The 15477-nt window shown below is 45.8% G+C and overlaps 1 protein-coding gene across 1 annotated transcript in view; it reads left to right on the top strand.

The window, feature by feature from the left end:
* Cntnap2 (contactin associated protein 2) overlaps positions 1-15477 on the top strand; it is a 1323006-nt gene that overhangs the window by 1168850 nt on the left and 138679 nt on the right. Inside the window, exons 19-20 of the mRNA XM_071605412.1 lie at positions 7298-7534; positions 15342-15475. Of these exons, the coding sequence (XP_071461513.1) occupies positions 7298-7534; positions 15342-15475 (371 nt within the window). The remainder of the gene's footprint in view (positions 1-7297; positions 7535-15341; positions 15476-15477) is intronic.

The raw sequence follows: 15477 nt of genomic DNA, 5'->3' as shown, positions 1-15477 counted from the left end.
CAAAAGGTCAATGGGGGACAACTAGTTCCCACTCACACTGCCCCAAGCTATACCAGTGGATAAAGCATGGTGCCTGCCCTCTAGAACCTTCATGGTTGAGAATTCTGTTTGGCTCAGGCAGATCAGCTGAGCAAATATTGCGATTTTTAAAAATTTAAATTTCATTCAACTCAATTCAGCAAATGTTTATTGAGTATCTACTGGAGGCTGGGGGCTGGCTGAGATTACAAGACAGGGCTCTTTCCCCTCAGAAGCCAGGCACATAAGTAGGATCTTCGAGGCCCCAGGCCCGCCTTCTTGGCCAGCAGCTCTGCCTGCTGCCCACCACCACATTCCACCCGTAGCCGTGATTCTCAGCCCTGGCTGCACCTCAGGTTCATCTGAGGAAAGGTCAAGGCCCACCATTAGGCAGGACCCTCCCCAGACCCTCTGAACCAGAATTCTGAGAGTTGGGCCCAGATGGGCTTCTTGCAGCCACGGTGGAGAAGCTCGGGCTGTAACGTCCTGAGACCTCGCCATCCCACTCCTGAGCACCTCTGTGCCTGCCATTCTGGGCTCTGAGTGCCCTTGTCCAGTCTGCCTAGTTGAAACTATTCATCTGTTGATACCAGCTCTGACGTCACTGTCTTAGTGGAGCAACCCAGGCTTTGCTGCAGCCCACCCACGGAGCACGGAGCCTGCTCCCCTGCGCTCTTTAGTCCTGCACACTCCTTTACTGTGGATCACAGCTCTGCATGATGCTGGCTTTGCGCATCCCTCAGGCAAATGTGAACTATTTTGGGGAAAAGTCCACACCACACTTACCTCTGTATTCAGCAGGGGCCCAGCTGGAGAAGGACGTAAGTGTTTACTGAATTAAACAGAAACCAGTGGTACTTGTTGGCGTGGTTACAGAGCAGCTCTTCCCACCATGCAGGGCACTGAGGAAAGGAAATGGAGCCTGTACAGAATGAAGGGTGCTAGGAGAAGGCAGGAGGCGAGGGGTGGGAAGGAAGCAGAAGTGCATGCTGGGGAGCTCCCGCGTGGCTGCACCTCAGGCAGAGAGCAGGGAGAAGGGGAGGCAGGCTGAGAAGGAGGGCGAAGGGCCTAAGTCATTCTGGAAGGCGTAGGAAGCAGAGGCCGGAGAGTTCCTAGAGATTTGCCTCTGATGGAAACTGTAACTTGGTCTCTGAATGGTGTTCTAACCCACTGAACATGAGAATTCATCATGTTCCTTCACTCCAGCTCCATCTTCTCCCCTCCTTTGCAAATTCATTCCTCCTTTCCCACCTGGACAAGGGAATACTTCCCCAGGCTCAGGCCTGAGCCTCCCTCCCCCGCTGCGTGTGGTAGTAAGGACTGTCTGTGACAATTTTAAACTGCCCTTTTCTGGCCCAGACCTCTTTGCCTCTGACATCTCCTTTCCCCTCCCTTCAAAGGCACCTCAAATGTTACCTGTTCTAAGCTAAACTCCAGATACTGGCCATCAACTCCTGATCCCCAGCCCCACCAGGACCACCTCTGTGTGGCAGGACATGGGTTGTCACCACCGCCCATCCAGAAACCCAGGGTTGTCCTCAGCATTCATTCTTTGCTTCGACTCCCCACAGCTTAGCGGTCAGCAGGTCTGTTCACCTTGCCCATCTCTCCAACTGCCAGTCCAAAGCAGCACTGGATTTCCCCTGCCCACGGCAGCAGCCCCTCCTCGATCTGCTGCGTCCCCTGTCCTTTCCCTCCCATCCCTTCACCAAACTGCAGCCAGAGCCGTCTTTTAAAACTGAACATCAGTTTACATTATTTGCACTTAAAACCCTTCAGGAGGTACCCAGTGCTCTCCAGATTGAAACCTTTCTCTGGGTCACTTCCTACCAATCTCTGAAATTTTAGCCATCTTGGTCTTCTCTGCCTTGGTCCTCCAGAGCCCTCCATCCTTGGGACTTTCACACACACGCTCTCCTCCTCCCCTCCCCGTCCCTCTCCTCTCCTCTCCTCGCCTCTACCTGGAATACTTTACCCACCCCAGCCCCAGTTAAATCTCACTCACCTTCAGTTATTAACTTCCATGTAATCTACTCCCTGCTAAACCCCCTGGCTCATAGAAAGCACTTGGTAAATATTTGAAAGAATAAATGAAAAACACTGGGCAGTGGCAGGCTTTGGTCAGAAGGATGGTGTCTTTAAGATGGGAAGGATTTAGAGCCCACAACAATTAAAAGATTGGCCCAACCAGAGTCATGTAGCCAGGGCCGACACCCCCACTTTTGATACCTGCCCCCACGTGGACCACATCACTCCTGAGGGGCATCTCAGGTGAGGCTGGCTACAGCGGAGGCCTCATGTCCTTTGCTGTCCTCTGTGCACTCCAGTGACGCTTATCAGTGCGGCTTTAGGAGCACGGCCCTGGAAATCCCAGATGCACACTCTTCCTGTTTGAAGCCCTCCTAAAGACGTTCAGTGCTGCTCTCAAACTCCAGTGAACACCGTCTCCCCGCTCCTGTGTAGCCAAGCCTCAGCTCACTGATGTGTTTAAAGTAACATTCTTCGCACTCGGTTCTCATGGGCAGCACACTCCACCCAGGCTTGACTGGAGAGACTGCCTGTGGTATTTTCTTCCATTGGACAGATTCACTTAAAGCTTATTTTATGGAAACCAACCTGGAAATGACCAGGCCTTTAGAGACAGTGGTGGGAATCGGTCACATCAGATACATATCCTCCTGGGAACGCAGAATTAGTAGAGGTAAACATTGACTGTAGTCCAAAATAATCATAGAAAATTGAAGAAAACACCAAACAAACAGAATTTTAAAAATTCAGGAGGGACATTATGTAGTACACTTGAGGAGAAAAAGCAGATTTTATTAACGTAAAGCCAGGAGAAAAAAAAATGGTTGTGTTTCAGGACAGCAGGGCCTTCAGAGAACTACCAGAAACACATTTAGACGGTGCTGAGCTTCACAGATCCTCCTGGAGGAAACCAACTCTAACACAGAATCATGATGCTCCCCGAGGTCAGTGTCCAGGGTCTTCAAGAGCAGAACTCTGTAAAATTCACTGACGTCTTTTACTAGATGACTAATTAAAAAGCAGTTAATGAGAGTGATCATCCTGAGCAATGGAACTCAGCCATGGAAGAGCTTCATGACCCTGAGGCCGTGTGCAGGCCTGGCTTCCCCGGTGAGGTCCCGCTTCCCAGGAGGAACACACAGATTTTAGCAGAAGCTATTCAGAGCTTCCAGAGTGCGGGACGGTTGGGATGAGGTGAAAAAGGGCTTTGGGAGGAAGGAAGGAATAAGCACATAGTGAACTTTTGTTTGTAGCAGAAAGTAAACTGAAGGAAGCCCTCCAAAGTGGCAACCCGGCTGGGTTGGCTGGGTGGTGGGTGTGGGCAGAAGAGCATATGCTGGACGAGCCTGCACATCCGGGAAGCATCTCTCATCCACTCCTATCTATGAGGTCATGTTGGCAGCTTGAAATCAATTGAGGTGGTGAGTGGTATTTACACCACGGGAATTGGCAATAGGCAAAAAGTACTGACGGGATCCTCTCCCTCCCGCAGAGCCAATCACTCAACATTACCACACACCTCAGGATCTGTTAGATGAAATTCTGGTGGGAACAGTTCTCTGAAGTTCCTGTATTAAAAATAAACCTCACCACCTTCTGTTGTTGCTTCTCTGTTTTAATTACTAATACACAGTGGCATTCTTCAATTATCTTTTATTACACATCCGAAGTGGCCCAGCATTCGTGGGCTCTCCTGGCAAACCCACCCTCATTTAATACATCGTATCCACAGGGAAATATTTCCAAGTTGCAAGTTGCTGACTTTAAAATGAACTTTTGGAGAAGAGCCCGTTTATAATTTGAGGATTTTCCATTCTGGGTCCTCAGGGAAGTTAGAGAACAAAAGAACCACATCAACTTCTGATACTATATAGGTTACAAAATATATCCTAAGTAAAAAGGCAAATGGAATAGAATTATTTAGCTTGAGGAAGAGAAAGAGGAGAAGCAATTTAATTATGGGAATGAGTGCTAGCTGTTTTGTTTTCTTCATTTTTTGTGTTTGGGGAGTTTTTGCAGTTGTTCCCGTGAGCCTCAGGGATTTGGTTAGATACGGGCATGAATATCTGTATGGGATTATTCTTGGATGAATGACTTGTGGATTTTATTTCAAACATTTGCAAACTTCCTTTCCTCCATCAGGGATAATTTCATATGATCTGTGTTAAATGCCATTAAATAGTTAAAACAAGGTCACTTTAAGGGTACTGTCTTAGGATCCTAAGTCTACAAATGATGTAATGCATCTCAACATTCTGAGAAATGTGATGTAATTCAACAAATCTTTCATAATATGTCTTAGAATACTTACATACAAAATTTATCAAAAAATGAATATTATGAAACTTAGACTATCTTATTAGCATAGAAACCTTAAATCAAGCATTCTAACCCAATGATTTTCTATGATTTAATGAGGGAGCTGATGTTATTTGGAGCCGGTTAAATTAGTATTATTTGAGTTATTCATTCAGAAGGGATGGAGATGTTACATGCTAAAGGAGAATGCAGTAATCTGATTTGGCATTTCCTTAAAACGATCTGAAACAATGAAATGACAGCTGTAAATCTGCCACTTGGAAGCTTAAACGATTCCCATCACTCCTGGGCCTTAGCTTAGCAGTTGGTTTATGATGCGGTTTCAGAATAACACATTTAAGCTTGGTGTGTCCCTTCCTCCAAAACTGACATAAATCCATAACGCTTTTTAATGATGACTCTAAAATACACCAAAAGTATTCTCTGAGGCATATTTTTGGATTGTTTATCTAAGATCTTTAGGTTCCTGAATTTCCCCTTCATGATCTGCCTTGGAACGGCTGTCTCCAGTTTAGCTGATAAATGCACACTATCACCCGGGCACACGGCTCAGCTACCTGCTCCATCGGGTCGCCATCCTGCCTTATCCTCCCAGGCGTATCAGCTGGGAGCCTGTTTAAAATGCTGATGCCAAGGCCCCTGAGCCAGGACCTCTGTCTGTGCTCACCTCTGGGACCCAGCCTGGGGACCAGCATTTTAATGGCCTTCCACGCAGGCCATCTGTGACTTATGGGTTCTGCTCACTCTCTGGCTGCAGCTCTGGCTCTGGGGAGAACCTGGCAGGGGGAAGCTTAGGTTCTCCAAGGGAACACTGTGCACCTGCAGCTTCAGGGCCTCGGAGGCTTTTCCTGCTCCATTGCCTTCCCAGGAACTCAGCCTTGAACTTCAAGTACCTGGTGGGTTTGTTTTTCCTGCCCAGATTTCCTGACTGCCTGCCTGCCTCTGCTTTGTTTGAACCCTCTGGGCTCCCTTCCTCCTCCTCTTCTAAGCCCCAGGTCAGCCTCTTCTTTCCCACATGCCTGAACCTGTTCTCAGAGGAGGCCCCACATTTTCTGGTAGACTCTCTCCATGCTGAAGTGAACTCCACAGTGTGTTGGCCCCAGGTGGCCTGCCCTGGCTCCCTGCTCAGCTAGACGCAGTTCCAGAGGCCTGTCCCAGGAATGCACATCTCTCCCAGAGACCCTGAATTACAAAGACAAGAGTCACCTGTGTCACATTCACTGTACCCCAATAACCAAACTAAAATGGGGTGGGAGCCTCCACAGACTGTTCCAAAAGGGGCCGTGGGTGTAGTCCAGTGGCGCGATGCCTCAGCCTGAAGGCTCGCTCTCCGCCAAATGTCTTTGCACGTTTCTCAGCTGCATGCCTCACTGTGTTCCAGGGTCCCCCTGTGTATACCTGGTCCTGGGAATACCCCCACTGCATTTGAATAGCCTGTTTCTCTAAATCCTCCTCGGGATCGAGAGCATCTTAAGTGCAGGGGTTGTAACTTCAGTGCCCAGAATTGTGCCCAGTACACAGTCGGTACTAAAAGAACAGAAAGCCAACTCAGGCCATGAGGGTTCTCGTCCCATGTCTGCCACATCTGCACGGTAACACTCGCCACGCTGTGCTCAGATGGTTGACCTGTCTCCTCCAACACGGGCCACGCCGTGAGAGGAAAGGCTCCTCACAGACCAGCGCCATTTTTGTTTCTCTTCACATCCCAACAAGCCCTGCAGCAACTGGCATGGGTGAAGTATTGGTTCAATCTTGTGTTTCCCAAAAAAAAATTACTTTGGGATTTTGAGCAACACAGTTCTTAATTGTGAAACACGGTCCCAACATTAAGGGACAGCCTACTGTCCTTACCCCTGCCTGCTAAAAGCCATTAGTACCCCTCCAATGGGATACCTATCTAACAATGTCCTCCTCTGTTCATCATACTGTGGAGCAGTGTTTGCAAAATATATTCTGCATCGTGTCAATGCTGTGGCGTGTTGGGTGTCGTGGGATTAATGGGTTCCCTGGGCAGTGAGGTGTGAGAAATGCTTTGGAAAGGCATATGAAGAGGGTCATGAAACTAACTTTGAAGACCACAGGCATCTTCATAGGGTGACTCGGCCGGTCAGTGAACATGGGTGAGCAAAGCATGGGCAACCGGCACAAGGAGCCTGTCTGCCAGGAAGTGATTAAAAACCGATTAGCCCTGATTAGGCTATCAGAAAAGCATCATGCAGGAAGGGTGAGTGACCGTCCTTCTTGTTTCTTAATGATGATAATAATAGATACTATTTATTTAGAGCCAATTACTCTCCACTTCACAGATGAAATACTGAGGCCTGCAGAAGTCGGTTAAGTGACTTCCCCTAAGCCACACAGCTAAGTGACCCCAGAGCCGAATCTGAATCCAATTCTCTCTAATTTTATTTTTTGTGAATGGAAGCCCTATACACAAAGCCCCCCGGGTCTTAGGGTTTATGTTGGGCCTTTCTATGTGAATAACCAAATCAAACCCAATCTCAAAGAGAATGCACAAGTGGGCTCCTTAAATCAGGGCTTTATGCTATAATTCTGCCTTTATTTTTCAGCCTGTCTCCTTAAACCAAAAATCAGTTGTTTGGTTCTGAGCAGCGTACATGACATCTTTTTTTTTTTCTAGTATGATTTCAGTTTCTTAGTTTTTATTACAGTTTTTTAATCTTGCAGATTTCCATACTCTGTTACATGCTCGATTTGTTGATTGGTTTGTTTTTGATAGGCTATTTGTGTTGATGAAATGGCAGACATCTGCCTAGTTTACTCAGACTGACACCTCCTGGGGCCAGTGTGACCCTCAGTGACCTGTCTTAGAGGCCATCATGAAGTCAGCAGTCTACCCAAGTTGAACACCTTGGCTGGGTTGGCGCCAACCCTGCCCTCATTTTTCAATTTCACCTTTCCTTTTCAACAGATGTTGGTGCGTTTTTTGAAGAGGGGATGTGGCTTCGGTACAACTTCCAGGCACCTGCAGTCAGTTCCAAAGACTCAGGCAGTAGAGCAGAGAACTCTCTGGACCAGCAGCACTCGGGCCCAGACCTGGCTCAGGAGCAGATCCATTTCAGCTTCAGCACGACCAGGGCACCCTGCATCCTCCTCTACGTCAGTTCTCTCACCACGGACTTCTTGGCAGTTCTCGTCAAACCCACCGGTAAGGACAAGGATAGCTAGCCTTCCGCCATCCCACAGTGGGCAGACAGAATGTTCTAGAAGGAGTCTGGATGGTTCTGTCTTGTTCTTTATTCCCCATAGGACATTAAGAGAGTTGCCTAACTTCTTCAAACCTCGTTCTCTGTATGAAATTCAAGAAAAACCTCATTGGTAGAGTGCTTTGTAGCATTGTGTTTTAGCAGTAACGTTGATGAGGTATATCAATGCCTTTCAAGAACCATATTACATGAATATAACCCCTCTTGGGTTTCACAAGTATAGTGATCATTTTTTGTTCCCATTAAATAAACACCTTTGCCACTGTGTTGAATAGATATGAGCTTTGAAGTAGTAAAATTAATTTTGTATAAATCAATGAACTATCCTGATTTATGATATTGTATAGAAAGAGACATTTTCATCCCTAAATTCCCTGAGAATTTTACTTTTATAAAATACACCCCTGGAATAAGGGTTGCTGAAAGCAGGGGTGTGTTATTACTTGTAATGCCCAGGTGCCATCTTGACACCCCTGTGCTCTGAACCAGGCAGGATCCTGGTTATAATGCGCAAACGGGCTTTGGCCCTCCCATAGGGCCCTCTGAGAGGAGTCTGGCCAGTCCTGAACTGGAATCCATCTCCACTCTGAAACACCAGTTTGCATATGGTTAAAGTTTCAAGATCACTTTTTTAGGAATAAACATGTTTGGTGTGTGAAGGAAGAGCTCTCTGCCACTCACTCCTACAGAGACCGTGTGAGCTCCAGCTGTGAAGCCCCCCATCATCCATCTCTCCTCACTGTCCACAAGCACTCCAGTGTTGGGGCATCTTAAAGATCAAGATCTTCTCCCATGGGAGCCAAAAATTACTATTAACCCAACTTAGCTAGGGTTTTAAGAAATAGCAAAATTTAAACTCCTTCTGTAGGCAAGACTCTGTTGGTAAAAAGAATGTGAGAAAATGCATTATCTGGAATTTTCCCTTTCAGAAATCATTCCTAAAGAAATAAGACCAAAATCACACAGGATTCATGAAACCTGAGGATGTTCATCATGGAGCTGTTTATAAACAGATTAGATAGAGCCTAGGAGTTTGTTCTAGTATAAGAGTGAAAAAGACAGGCATCAATTTACGGAATAATAGGTATTCATCAAAAATAATTTTTATGCAGAGCAACTAATGACATATGGAAATTTTGTGTAACATAATGGTAAACAAAAAAAAAAAAAGAGGTACAGCCTTGAATCTACAATCAGCTTAGCTCTGTAAAACAAATTTAAAAATAGCAATAATGTGAGCTCAGGTCTTTGATTGGATTGTGGGTGATTTGTTTCTCCTGAGTAATATTCTTCTGTCCATGTCAGATGCTCACACTGGGCAAGTGTTGCTTTTCTAGTCAGAAAAGAAAAAAAAGAATAGCAAGTGAAATCAGAAAGTAAGAGTGCAGGAGAGAACACGTGCATCCCCTGTTTTCCAGGAGATCACTGGTTTATTTCCTCTGGATCAGGAGAAATGGATTTTTTAATCCATTCTCCATCCAGATGTACCAGCTTCCAAGTGGGCAGATAGCCCTTGGGCTTCTTCTCCTCCCCCGGGAGGAGGGCTCTCACCTTGAGATGGTCAGAATTTGGTGAGCATGCGCTGTAGATGCTGTGTCGCCCACTCCTCCACCTCTGCCACACCAAAATTTGGTCCCAGTTAAATTTCAGTGACACCTTCCCACAGCCATGGCAGCGTTGCGTGCACGTGTTCCCCTGGGTGGGGGCGTTCCTTGGCAGGTGGGTGGGGGATGCTTTGAGCAATTGGTTCCTTAGCGATGGCCGCCACCTGACGTCGCTCACTGCATCCCCACCACCATCCTAAGTGTTTCAGGAGCGCTGATTCCCAGGAGCCACACAGCTCCAGGAGGGAGATCCTCTTATGCCTTTCTACAGATGGCAAAGCTGGTGCGCAGAGAGGTTCAACGACTCGCCCACTCAGCTGCTGAGGGCAGGGCTGGGGTTTCTGGGTGCAGGTGTCTGATTCCAGGCCCAGACCCCTCCGGTCCCTCTGGACAGTCAGTGCATTTGGCGGAAAAAAATCAGGCCATTTCTTTCCAATTGTTGCCAGGCCATCCTCAAACTGCTGGTGAAAAGTCAACCTTTTTACATTCCAAATACTGCATTTTTAAATTTCTGGAGGAAAAATAATCAATAACGTCTATGTATGACAAAATATAAGGGGGAGGAGGGACTAACAAACTAGAAAGTCTTGGCTAAAACTCCTGCTGTCCTTCGGACTTCGTGAGCTGAAAGGTCTTGTTGCTGTTCCCCAGAGCCATCCTCTCTGGAGCCTCCTTGTTCTGACAGCCACCACCACCTCGAAGATGCTTGAGCTCCATCTGCGAATGCTCGGTCCTCCCCCTCCTGAGGGCCAGGCTCCTGAGGACTCGGCTCCTACCCTGTCCCCTTGCCCCTAAAACTACTCTCCACCGCACACGTCCACATCAGTGGTCCCCAGCATCCCCCACGTCATGCAACCATAGAAATGGACTGCATTTGAATGGTGTATATATTTAAGACCTAGGTACTCATTTAATTTTTAAAATCATTCAATGATTATTTTGAAGTATTGAGTTATTCAAACTTGGCCCTCCCACAGTGCCCTATGAATTATTCAAATTTGGCCCAGCTGTGGGTCAGCTGTGTTTGTAGGCTCCCCACCGGGGACTGCGGCTACCCTGCCTCCCATGGATCTGCTGAGTGCTGAGGGCAGTGTCACCTACCACCCCATTACCCAGGGTAGGATAGCACATCCCGCTGGGAAGCTCTGGTCCATCTCTCTGCTTCCAGTTGCTTCGGGGTTGAAACTGGATCTAAGTTGCATCAGCCTTTCCCAGCACACCTGGAAAAGTCCTCCTTCATATGGACATCGTTTCCTGGAGATAGTGTATACTGTCCCCATTAAACACTTAACGGAGCCCCCGCATGGAGAGCAAGGGAGATCCCTAAGCTCACAGCCTTGCAGGCAGCACCTCCAGCCTCACAGGGAAGAGCCTGGACTGTCTGGATTGGAATTCTGCATCTGCCTTTTGCCAGTTGACCTGGATGATCAGTAAGCAACCCCATGCCTCAGTTTCCTGATTGTAACATAGTGTCTCCCTTATTGAATTATTTTGAAAAGTAAATGAGTACCCAGGTCTTAAGCACTACATGGTGTATACATGCAGTGGCCCACGGGTGAGGCTGAGTGATTACTCTCACCAAAATCCACTGAGTCCATCCATATTTTGCCACCTATTCAGCAGCCCCTGCCCTTCGATTTCAAGAAGCAGGTACTCCAGTCGTCCGCGATCCTCTATCCTGGCCTCTTGCCCGCGATGCTCCTAGACCCACACACCCTCCGCCTGGCTCTTCAGTCCACACCTGTCTTTCATCCGAGGCCCACATCAAGGCTCACCTCCTCACAATGACTTCTCCTGACTTCAAACTCCAATTACGCTTATTTTCAATGTCATTTGTTTGGCACTTAATGTACTGTATTGTTATCTGTCTCTGTTATAAATACAGCCTGTCTTCCCAGGAGATGAAAAGCTCCCAGCACTACATCTCCTGCCTACAATAGGTGCCCTGTAAGTGTTTGCTGATGATAATGATGAAGACCAGGAGAGAATAAATCTGTTAAGTACGTTATTTGCTGCAGCCCAATAAAAGAGCAGTCCTTTATAACGGCTTTAATTCACCTGGGAGATGAACATGATATAGAAGAAGTGAAGTACCCCTCATTTGAATAATATTTTACTTTAATGGGTAAATATTAACATCCTCCCCACCATCATTTAGTGATCCTCTTCTGCTATTATTTGAAAGGAATAAATATATCATTTAAATTTTATTTTTCAAGAATATTCCCACTGTTGTTTATAGATATTCATTCTATATAAATTTAAAGTTCCAACTCATCTTTTTTGTCAAAGCGAATAATTTCTGTTACTATTAAGTGAAGCATTTATAGGAATTTTAAATCATATCTTCAAAACCCAACAAAGCCGGGAAAAAATAATGAAAACAACTCAATACTGATTTTTTTTTCCTGCCCAGTACTAGGGATTGATCGAGGTCTCGCATGCTAGGCAAGCGCTCTACCACTGAGCTACATCTCCAGTCCTTTTTATTATTTTATTTTTGAGACTGGGTCTCACTAAGTTGCCCAGGCTGGCCTCACACTTATAATCCTCCTACCTCCATTTCCCAAGAAACTGGGATTATAGGTGTGTACCCCCACACCCAGCTGATTTTAATGGAACGGGAGAAAATAAAAGGACCACTGAAAGTCAGGAGGCATATGGATCAGGTTCTGCGTAATCACTTGGTCCTCTCACACTCACATCCAGAGCCTTCTTTTACTTACTTTGGATCCCTAGATCCATGCATAGTGCCTGTCTGCATTAGAAGTGGACTCCACACTGTAACCAGACTGACAGCTCACTTTCAGGCCTGCAGAAAAACTGTGCTTTGTACAGCACCAAATAAACGCATTCTGCAGAAATGAATAAATGAAAGGTGAACCGGTGCACCCATGTATTTGAAGAAACCCGCCGTCATCACATGATGTCCAAGCATCAGGAGTAAAAGCTTAAGACAACCAACTTGTTTGCTCTGCGGGTTGCCAAATACCTGCTAATTATCTTCTTTTTTTTTAATATTTATTTTTTGGGGGATAGTAGAGGATAATTATCTTCTTCACTTGCAAACAATGATGCTTTTAATGTTATTTGGGTAAAAGGGAAAAAAATCAGGAAAATGCTGAGACAGGAAAAGGACCCAGGCAGAAAGAGGGAGCAGCACCTTCTGAGGCCCTGAGGTAGGAAGAGACTGGTATTTTCTAGGGAATAGAAATCCAAGGCAGCTTGGATATACAAAGCAAGAGGGAGAGTGGCATGATTTGAAAATAAATGAGCAAGCAAATCAGACAGGGCATGAGGAGCTGGATTAAGAATGTACATCTTCATCCTAAGAGCAACTGGAAGACTTTGAAGGGCTTTAAATGAACCCGTGAAATACTTATGCATTTTTTAAAAGACTTCTCTGTGCTTTGCATGAAAACATTGGAAAGGAAGATCCATTCATAAATTGATTCAACATATACTTATAAAGTACCTACCGTGGATCAGGCACGGAAAAACTGTGCTTTGTACAGCACTAAATAAACGCATTCTGCAGAAATGAATAAATGAAAGGTGAACTGGTACAGCCATGTATTTGAAGAATACTGGGCATAATGAAATAAAGAATATAAAAAGAATTCTTGCTTTCATGGAGTTTACCTTTGAAAAGAAGATGGATAAGCAAATTAATTAATCTTTAGTGTGTTGTACGGTCTGTTATGGGGGAAATATAAGGCAGAAAGGGGAGGACTGGCTAAGAAAAGGAGTGGGTAACTTCTACTTCCACAGAAGTCATCACTGAGAAGATGACATAAGAGCAAATATCTGAAGGAGTGAGAAGTCAGCCATGCTGATATTGGGTGGCGAGCATCCTAGACAGAGGCAAGGGCAAAGGTCCCAAGGTAGCATTTGCTAGGCTTCTAGGGAGACAGCAAGGAGGACATTGTGAACTGGAGAGGCCTGAGCAAGGAGGAGAGAAATCAGAAATCAGGTCAGAGATGGTGGAGGAAGCTCCAATGGACGCTGGTAAGTCACCACAAGGACTTGGATTTCTACTCTGAGTGAGATGGAAGCCATTGGAGGATTCTGAGCAGAGGGTCACCCTGACCACCAGGGGGAAAGGGTGTATGAGGGGCAAAGGCCAGATTGGATGGGGGAAGTTGGAGTAAAAGCAGAAGCAAGAGGGGAGCAAGACGCATGGTACACTTTAAAGATCAAGCCAGGATTTGCTGAAAGATCAGACACATGATGTAGGAAAAGGGGGTCTGGAAGCACAAGGTGGCCGTCCATCAAAATGCACAACTGCGATGGGGCACTTCTGGGAATGGGTCCGTCTTACGTTGTGGGTGCTATGTCTGAGGTGCCAACAAGACATTGGGGCCAAAATAATGAGAAGACAGTCTGGGCTCAGCAAGAGTGACCTCAATGGAGCCAGAAGATATGTGTGGCCAGAGGCTTTGGTAAATAGAGATGGTGCTGGACACAGAGAGCCCACATCTGCTGGAAAGGAGCAATGTGGAAAAGAAGGGGCCAATTTGATGTCTAAGAGAAGAAAGTCAGCCATGCTTGGCAGAAATGCTATAAGCAAAGAAATCCAAGATAAGATGCTAACGTAAAACTCAGAAATAGCAAAGTTTTATCGAATTTCATTCAGAAAGCAAAAACACCAAGTGCAGTTAATTCTTGATAACCCTAACAAATGTTCCCTTCAACTCCAGGAACATGGTGCTACATTTTAAATGGCATGTGTAATGCTTGAAGCCCCAAAAAAGGAAGGGCAGCATTTTAGAAAGCACTGCATTTATTTACGTGTGTACATGTGCAGTCCAACATCTGGAAGGAGAGACTGCCAAGGTGCAGTCGGTATCGCTCCATGGTGGGGTCGTGGGTGATGGTATTCTTTTCTCCTTTTTGTTTACTTTCTTCGTGTTGATTATCATGGGGGGTTTTTTTGTGTGTGTAATTTAAAAATCAAAGTCTCAGCCAGGTGCAGTGGCGCACACCTGTAATCCCAGAGGATGGGGAAGCTGGGGCAGGAGGATGACAAGCTCAAAGCCAGCTTCAGCAATTTAGCAAGGCCCTAAGCAACTTGGCAAGACCCTGTCTTGAAATTTAAAAATGACCAAAGGGCTTGGGCTGGGGCTCAGTGGTTAAGCACCTGGGGGTTCAATCCCTGGTACCAAAAAAAAAAAAAAATCAGATTATGGGTTTTGTGCCTCTAGAAAGAAAATCAAAGAGGCAACTGCAAACCCAGTAGGTGCTTCCATTTGGTCAAAGCCTCGCTGCATTGCCGACTCCATTTTTCAGCGCTCAGATGTCAAATGCTACTAACAGCATGAAAATTCCAATTTGGGTAAAAATGACATAAACAAATTGATATATTTTAAGATCATAAATAAGAATTAAAAGCCATGCTTGCTATGCAAATTAGCTAAAAGCAGGATCTAGGGTGTCATATTAACCTTTTCGAAGATCACTTGTCATTGTTGAGAAGAAGCAAGGAGAAAAACAGAAATGTAGAGGGGCCAAGTGAAATATCATGGAGGAACTTGGGGGACCTGAGGTGCCAACCAGGATGGGACGCCCATCCTTTCCTTTAATTTGCATTTGGTTAATCTCTAACCCAGAAGAAAATTCATTATTTTGCTTTCTTGGCAGCAATGAGGCCACCCAAAATCCCATGTATTTATCTTTTGCAAATTATGTTTATATTTAATACTGGATGCTTGAGATTCTCTTACATGCAGAATGCCCCATTTCACTGGTGGCATGACACCTTCCCTGTGCACTGTGTTTATCTTTTATTTGACATAGTATTTTGGGGGGCCTGCAGGCATCTCCACAGTTCTATATTGTACATGTTCTTATTCTTCATTTCCAGCTTGGAGCATTTATACTACTTGCTGCATCAACTTTGTGATAACGGTCACTGAGGTTCATCGTGGGCAGGTTGTTAATACCTGTGAGCCTGGTGCTGTCAACCCTTGTGGATCAGCAGCCATCTGAGTAGAGAATCCAGATTCAAAACTGGAATGGTGTCAATAGGCATCCAAGAAAGGAGCAGAATTTAACTGAAGTCGAAGTTGCAGGAGTGGGAAAAGGGACATTGAAATGAATCAGAGAGCAAAAAAGTTACCACATTTCTTTCCTTCTCCTTAAATAGGAAATTTGCAGATTCGATACAACGTGGGAGGCACCAGAGAGCCGTACAATATCGATGTAGACCACAGGAACATGGCCAACGGACAACCCCACAGTGTCAACATCACCCGTCATGAGAAGACCATAATGCTCAAGGT

Source organism: Marmota flaviventris, chromosome 1 (genome assembly GCF_047511675.1).
Source record: "Marmota flaviventris isolate mMarFla1 chromosome 1, mMarFla1.hap1, whole genome shotgun sequence".
Lineage (NCBI taxonomy): Eukaryota > Metazoa > Chordata > Mammalia > Rodentia > Sciuridae > Marmota > Marmota flaviventris.
This window is presented reverse-complemented; position numbering and strand designations above follow the sequence as displayed.